The sequence below is a fragment of the Pieris rapae genome, chromosome 18, assembly GCF_905147795.1.
Source record: "Pieris rapae chromosome 18, ilPieRapa1.1, whole genome shotgun sequence".
Classification (NCBI taxonomy): domain Eukaryota; kingdom Metazoa; phylum Arthropoda; class Insecta; order Lepidoptera; family Pieridae; genus Pieris; species Pieris rapae.
The window spans coordinates 207165-215376 of NC_059526.1; the positions used below are offsets into that span (position 1 = coordinate 207165).

Below are 8212 nucleotides of genomic sequence, written 5' to 3' on the forward strand. Positions count from 1 at the left end.
CCCGCGAATTTCTTAGGAAATAAGTTTAGAATACAGGTAGGTCTGGCCTGGTCAGGATATTCCTCAAATATAATCAATAACAACAGCAGTAGTGCAAAGACGAACAAAGATATCCTCCCCGGCTGATACTTCTTACCTCTCCTACCCGGGAGTTTGCGTGTACGTCAGAGAGGATATCTGTTCTCGTCGCCTTGGGACGCTTGAAGGAAGGGACCTATCTAACCTCTGGCTCCGCGTAGACTGCGATGACCATCCGCGATTCTATGCGTGCCTGTATAGGTCCCATAGCGGAAATGACGAAACTGACCGACTCATCGAGCACATCCAAATGGCTGCAGATTCCCTGCTCGAAAGGGTTCCTACCGCCGAAATCGTGATACTTGGCGATTTTAACGCCCACCATGCCGATTGGCTCGGCTCTGAAACCACCGATCACGCGGGAAGATCCTTTCACGACTTTGCTTAAGCCTACGATCTGACACAAATGGTCCCTGCGAATAATTACGCGAATACCAGATGTGGATGGTCATAAACCCTCTTTGTTGGACCTTCTGCTGACTTCGCATCCGGAGAACTATCAAGTCTCTGTTGACCCGCCATTGGGTTCATCAGATCATTGTGTGGTCCGGAGTACTGTGCCATCTACGCGCCCTTCGCGGCCGCGCTTTTTGGGTTTTCGGCGTATTTGGCACTACAAGTCAGCAGATTGGGACGGGATGCGGTCTTTCTTTGCGTCCTACTCTAGAGGGCCTATTTGCTTCTCGTCGGAAGCTCCAGATTACGTCGCTGCCTCTGTCGCCGAAGTGGTTCTGCAGGGGATGGAACTGTTTATTCCTTTTTCTGCGGTGCCTATCGGTGGCAAGTCTCAGCCCTGTTTTAAGCGTTCTTGCAAGGCGGCCTCGCGTCAAAAGCGAGAATGCTTTAAGGCATGGGCAGAAGCGGCGAAATCTCGTGATGCTACCAGATGCAGATGATACTAGCGAACTCAAAAAAGCATATAACTCAGCCTCCAGGTCCTTCAAACGGGAAATCACTAAGGCAAAGTCTGAGCTCATTGCCAGATTTGGCGAGAGATTGGTCCAACTTCCTTCGGGGACTCGAGCCTTCTGGTCTCTCGCCAAAGCTGTCCAAGGGAATTTTTGTCAGCCCTCCATTCCACCATTGCACAGGGAGGATGACTCGCTGGCCCACACTGCGAAGGAGAAGGCCGACCTTTTAGGCTGTCTCTTCGCGTCTAACTCGACTTTGGATGACCGAGGGAGATCACCACCGACCATTTTACGGTGTGATTCTTCGATTCCGGAAGTTACATTCCGGCAACGTGCTGTCCGAAAAGCATTATCTTCCTTGGACATACATAAGTCGAGCGGGCCGGATGGTATTCCTCCAATTGTGCTGCGTACTTGTGCTCCTGAGTTGGCTGCGGTCTTAACGCGCCTTTTCCGGTACCTGTACTCGCTTGGCACTGTCCCGGAGTGCTGGAAGATCGCTTCGATACATCCGATCCCTAAAAAAGGCGATCGCTCCGATCCGTCCAACTATCGCCCAATAGCGATAACCTCCTTGTTCTTCAAAATAATGGAATCCATTATTAATTGCCAGCTCCTCGAGTATCTGGAGGGCCACCAGCTGATAAGTGACTCTCAGTACGGCTTTCGTCGTGGTCGTTCGGCTGGTGACCTTCTTGTATACCTTACGCATAGATGGACGGAGGCAAGGCGGTTAGTTTGGACATAGCGAAAGCCTTCGATCGGGTGTGGCACAGAGCACTGCTCTCGAAGCTTCCAGCCTATGGGCTTCCCGAGAAATTATGCGATTGGATCTCCAGCTTTCTGGCCGATCGGAGCATCAAGGTCGTCATCGATGGAACATGTTCCGACCTTAAACCCGTGAACGCTGGGGTCCCACAGGGCTGTGTTTTAACCCCGACCCTGTTTCTTCTGCATATTAATGATATGTTGCAACTTCACAACATTCATTCCTATGCGGATGACAGCACTGGGGATACTCTTTACACTGGCCGGGCAAGTATTTCTCGGGAAGATGTCGATGAGTACCGGAACAAACTTGTGTCTGAAGTAGAAACTCTACTACGTGGAGTCACTGACTGGGGCAGACTAAACCTAGTCCAATTTAACCCCAAAAAGACACAAGCGCGTTTTCCGCTAAAAAAACACCCTTTGTCGCTACTCGCTACTCCTCTTTTCGAAAACACTCTCCTTGAAGCCAGCATTGGAATACTTTGCGTTCACATATCGAACGACGTTCAGTTTCGCGGTCACTTGGAGGGAAAGGCTAAATTAGCCTCCAAAAAGCTCAGTGTGCTGAGCAAGGCGAACCCGGTACTTCACTCCGGGCCACCGCTTGCAACTATATAAAGCGCAAATTCGGCCCCACATGGAGTACTGTTCTCACCTCTGGGCGGGTGCTCCCCAGTACCAGCTTCCACTTGACCGTATTCAACGAAGAGCGGTTCGAATCGTTGACGACCAAACTCTCTCCGAGCGGCTTGATCCTTTGGCGTTGCGTAGAGATGTGGGGTCTCTCTGCATCTTCTACCGCATTTACCATGGAGAGTGTTCAGAGGAGTTATTCGGATTAATACCTGCAGCTGAGTTTCATCATCGGACGTCGAGGCAGAATACGAAATTCCACCCGTATCACCTCGACGTCCACCGTTCCACAACTGCGCTTTTTTCTAGGCAGTTTTTGCCGCGCACCACCACTTTGTGGAACCAGCTGCCGACTGTAGTATTTCCGAACCAATTCGACTTAGGGTCCTTCAGGAAATGAGCATACCAATTCTTAAAAGGCCGGCAACGCACTCGCGAGCCCTGTGGCATTGAGAGTGTCCATGGGCGGCGGTATCAGGTATCAGGTGAGCCTCCTGCCCGTTTGCCCCCTGTTCTATAAAAAAAAAAATATGTGGGATCCCGTCAAAGCCAGCATCCTTAGAGAGATCGACACTGTAACTTTTTTAACAGTTCCTCACGACACGTATTATAAATGTAAAACGTATTATTATCAAGTAAGTCATACTTGTAAGCCACCGGCCATCCATTTATTGATAAAATTCGCAACAGCGACAAAGATTTCAGCAGATAAAATATAAGTATATTGTATTGTATACGGATGATTAAAAAGTAGCATGTCGAGTTAAATAGGTTAATAATAAAAAAAAATATTCGCTACTCAAGGACAGATGGCAGTAAAATCACTGATCGTCTTGCTAGGTGGCGTGTGTGGAAAATTCCGATCAGAAATCTTTTCATTCTTGGATAGATGGCGCTCCTTTAGGAAACCTAACCGAAGGAACTAATCCCATGTGTCACACGGTTTGTAGGATGTTACTAGTTAGGTCAGGGTTACACCTAACTTGTAAGTCTACTCAAACATAGATAGCGTAATTATCCGATAATGTGATGTGCCAATACAGAAATAGCAGAACTACTCATAGTATTAAAACAAAAGTAAGAATAAATTTATCATAATATGATATTATTGCTATAAGTATTTTTTCTTTAGTGATATCTTTTTATTTATTGAAACCTGACTTTTCAACAACTAAGCAAATAACAACATCTAGAAAAGTGACATATGCATTTTATTTCATTTTACATATTATTAAATATAATATTTATATTATACATCTTAATTATATACAAGTGCATTACCTAATTAGTTGAAGACCTGCTGTCAGACCTGTAGTCAGAAAACTTGTATCTTGCCTATAAAATGTTTTAATACAAAACTAAAATAAATTAATTATGATAAGTAATAAAAAAGTCTTAAACAAATTAGTGTAAACATACTTAACTTTAAAGCAGCGTTATTAAATGAATAAAAAAAATTATTCAAAATTTTTCATTACTGAAAAGTTCAAATACTAAAATATATATTTTGCATTACGAAAATAATTGATTTATATAATTTGCTACTTTCAGACCTTTCTAGAATCGTCATAGATTATTCGACTGACTCTTTCGACTTTTTCTTAACAGAAAACTGTTCGCCTAAAAGCTTCATAACCTGCGCGTGAGTTTGTCCAGACTTCTTAACAGATCCATAATTTTCCTTTACATAAAGTGCAAATTCGTTGGTGTTTCCGGAACGTGCCGGAGTAGATACGACGACGCCATCTTTATTTTTTTTATTCACTATGACTTCAAAAGTACCGCGACAATACCCGCAGCACTTCTTCGTTACGTCTATTGATTTTGAGTGACGTTTTATACTGTAAAAGATAAACGTTTAATGTTTGAATATTTTTTATAAATTAACAATATTTCTGTGAAAAAAGAACAGACCTGTATCCACATTGTTTGCATTTGTAACTGTATTTGTAGTGGATTTCTAGTTCGTGGCATCGAGATATTTCTTCTAATTCGGGAAAAACTCGCAGCGCCACTTTGCACCTACAATTTATAGAAATAAGGACGGTTTATTGATTGTACAATATATACGGTGTAAACTTCATGTAAAATACCTCAATATAACGACAAGCCCTAAGCCTAAAGTTGTAAGTAAAAATTTCAATTAAATGTTATCAAATAATATTTTATCAGACAATCTGTTTACGAATTGTTTGGACTCATTAATGTTAACGTTGACATACGAACCATTTGACCCACAATGGCCCATGGCCAGCCTTGAGTTCGCCGTCCAAGATCCAAGTTGCCGCGTGACACATTTCATGGATGAGCGTGTCTCGAGCTCTTTGAGCCGAATCCAAGACTTTAGTCGACAACTTGACGCTTGACACGCGCAGTTTCTCACCCGTTGACTTCTTTATCAGGCGGTTTGTCGTTGTCCTGGAATTCAATACAGGAATTATGAGACAAAGGAGCAGATTTATTTATCTTAGGGACATAAAATATATAAAGTGACAATAATTATAATTAATATTAAATTATGTTATTTGTGTTTCTTTCTAGCAACGAAGTGTGAATAAATAAAATAAATAAATAAAATAATTAAGCAAGTCAATCAAATTTATTATGAAATATATGAACAATTTCATCACTAAAAACAAACATATTTTATAAAATATTTTTACCCAGCAGTACTTCTCAACTTTGTGTCCCAAATCAAGGGCATGTCTTTGTCCAACTTGTTTCCAAACACCTCTCTGTTAAATTCTGAGTAAAGTCGTCTTACTAATTGTTCTCTGAGAGTCTTGTATTTGTCATGGTACTGCAATGCTTCAGGGTGACACCGCCACGAAGGTACATTATCTGAAAGTATGGAGGAAAAATTAATTATAATTTGAGTTGTAAAAACTGGTGTTATAAACTAGAGGGCAAATACATTAGGGGGTCCAACGGCCTCTGTAATGTGTAAAACCAACTTATCACTTACATATCTTTGTAAATACAGATATAATATATCTTCTATCTTTTAATCTGAAGTCACACATAATTATTCTTTTTTAAATTTATTACAAATTTAATAATTCAGTCTAAAAATCACTACATTTAGTGCGGAGTTAACTAAGTTCCTACCCATTAGAGACCTGTTGCATGGATTTCTTAGAACAAGTGATCAGAGTTTTGGACCATCTAATTAAAATAATTTTCTTAACACATTAAATGGATAAAGGAAAAAGTAACATAAAATTTACCAGCTAAAGATGCTACAAAACTCAACCGTTTTGTCTCAGGTGTGTGGCATACATCCAAAAGTTTTAGCTTATTTGTCAGAACACTAATATTCCCTTTCTTTTTAATAATATCTACATTTTCTTTCTTAGATGTCTGATTATGTCTTACAGTCAAACTATTTGCTTTTTCTGAAATGTTTTTCTTAACTTTGTTCAAACGAGCATCTATCAATTCCGAAACTTTTTTGTCTTTAATGTTATAACCTCTAGTTGAATCTTCATCTTTCAGTTTATTCTTTGTATTTTTGGTATCTTTCTCTTTTAAAACATCATCCATTATTTCAACCAATTCCGTAACTGTCATTGCTTTTGAATTTTTCTTTACAGTTGTTTTAACATCACATGGAATTTTTACTTTGGGCACCTCTGGAGTACTTACCATTTCAGTATATAATTTCTTTCTAGATTTTATCTCTGAATTTTCTGTATCACTTTTCTTTTTTCTCTCAGAATCTGTTAAATACAACTCTTTATTTTTTTTTATTACCGATCTGATGTTTTCTTTATCCTCATCTTCATATAAAAGCTTTTTTGACACACCATTAGGTGTTCTAAAGTTATTCCATATAATATCATCTCCATATAATTCAGAAAGCAGCTTATGATGAGATTTTGTAATTTTTTCCATTGAGCAGTGCTCCTGTGATTCGTTAAGAATATCGGATGGTGTGGATGGTTCAGGTTGACCTCTAGGTCTAGCACAAAAGAAGTCCTGAGCAGGAGACCATCCATTACAACTAGGATGTGAAGTATTGTGTGTCAGAGAACACGCTGATAAGTCAAGAGACACCTGTAAATTGGTTTGTATTTATAACATAATAGCAAATTTAATTGGTTTTATAGATTTTGATGAAATAAGACACAAGCCAAAAAAAACATATTATATACACACCTTTCCGGACTTGCTGGTGTTATTAACTGTATTTAACAATAGTTCATCATTTGTCACCTCATTGGACTCTTCTAATATTATGGGTGAGTAAATTTTCTGAGGTGGAACACACTGGAATTTAAAAAATATATTTTCAATATTTTTTTATTAGAGAAATGCAGTGTAGACCGTGTATTATTTGATTCTCTACTTACTAGTGATACATATTTATAACTTACATGTTTCGGAAAATCCGAGCGTAGTCTTTCAAACGACTCATCGATAATAATAACATCAGAACTATGATTTAGTTTCTCTAATTTCTTCTCTTTATGTATTTTATTTTTCTTTAAAGATAAAGCTAGAAAACCTAAAAACATCCGTAAGTTTCATCATTCAAGAAAACATATCATATCAAAGTTAATCATAATAGGTGTCTGTGCTTCTACTTACGTGTTTTCTGGTTCACTTGACCTTTTTTCGTATCCATTTTTTATTATATACTTTGAAAATTTTTTAACGTGGACATCTATGACTAAACTCGGAAAAATAATCAAATTTAAATTAACAGCCGTTACATACACCGACTATGGGGTTGAGCGTGTTGAGTCATGAGTGTTATTTTCAATTGGCATTTGGCAGTTGGAAGTTGTTACTTTGTTAGTAGGCACTGGTTTTCATTGCTGTCACTGGAATTGACACTGACACAAACACGACTATAATATAATATTAAAACTACCAAGCTAAACAAATTGTAATGCATTCAATTCGAATTGTTTATTCTAATTATGCAATGAGTTATTCAAAATGTTGTATTCTTACCACATCTGAGTACTTTGTAAGTAGTCAATAGATGGCGTGATAAACAATAACAAAAGTATTTTATTCAGTGCTTTAATCCAGTATTCCGCTAGGTAACAGATGCGAGAAACGCGAGGTTAACATCCAACACAGGCTTAAGCTTGCCTTCTAGCGTCAAAATTAGTGCCATTGCCAAAAGAGTGCTGGTTAATTTTCTCGTCACGCCGCGCGCAACGACAGCTATGTCCTGTTGAATGGTCTGGAATGAAGATCTTTTTCAGAACTCCGCTAAGCTGCGAATGTATAGCTTAAGATAGGATTGACAGAATAGAAATCAGAAAGTTAATCGGGTAAAGTTCCTTTTGGGAATAGGAATAACTAAACTATCCTCCAAAAATGAAGAAATTGGATTTAGATTCTACAAAGGCCTTACATATGTATTCACACATTCCCTCGTTCACTCATTCTTAATTTGTAACACTAAATTTTTCTTCTAACTAATTCTAACTAGTTTAAACACGTACCAGGGCCAACACAGGGCAACTAGCGATATATGATTTCTGTCACAAACTATTTGTCATAAATAAAGTTTTTAATATTTATTACTATAATTTAAGAAGTGGGGAATTTTACCAGTAGTAACTGAATAATTGAAGATATGAGAAATAACTTGAAGAACAGTTGGTAAGATAGATAAGATAACTAACTTGGTCACAGCCGACGGCATCCGACGAGATGATGATGATGAAGATGTGTGTCGATGTCAATTCTGATAATCAATGTTCTTGTAATTCTATTCTTCTAATCATATGTCATAATAATATGTACTAATTAACACTTTCTAAGTTTAATGGCCCGCTTATAAATTAATACCAAGTAAA

The 8212-nt window shown here is 38.7% G+C and overlaps 1 protein-coding gene across 2 annotated transcripts; it reads right to left on the reverse strand.

Annotated features, from left to right (window-relative positions):
- Positions 1–3596: 3596 nt before the first annotated feature.
- LOC110999599 lies at positions 3597–7702 on the reverse strand. Of its 2 annotated transcripts, none has more exons than XM_045632250.1 (8): positions 6984–7702; positions 6770–6900; positions 6552–6647; positions 5621–6449; positions 5057–5234; positions 4620–4811; positions 4308–4415; positions 3597–4234 (listed from the first exon to the last, which is right to left on the reverse strand). In XM_045632250.1, the coding sequence occupies exons 1-8, from the start codon at positions 7018–7020 to the stop codon at positions 3967–3969; spliced, it is 1839 nt and encodes a 612-aa protein (XP_045488206.1). In that variant the 5' UTR covers positions 7021–7702; the 3' UTR covers positions 3597–3966. The 2 variants fall into 2 exon arrangements, with proteins under 2 accessions (XP_045488206.1, XP_022124427.2); XM_022268735.2 differs by having other exon boundaries at positions 6552–6662; positions 6984–7700.
- Positions 7703–8212: the final 510 nt, after the last annotated feature.

Excerpts from the sequence above, each read along its gene's own strand:
- LOC110999599 (XM_022268735.2), bottom strand. The coding sequence starts at position 7,020 with ATGGATACGAAAAAAGGTCAAGTGAACCAGAAAACAC. Across the intron at positions 6,901-6,983 it reads TCAAGTGAACCAGAAAACAC|GTTTTCTAGCTTTATCTTTA; the intron begins GTAAGTAGAAGC and ends GGATGTTTTTAG. Across the intron at positions 4,812-5,056 it reads AAGTTGAGAAGTACTGCTGG|GACAACGACAAACCGCCTGA; the intron begins GTAAAAATATTT and ends ATTGAATTCCAG.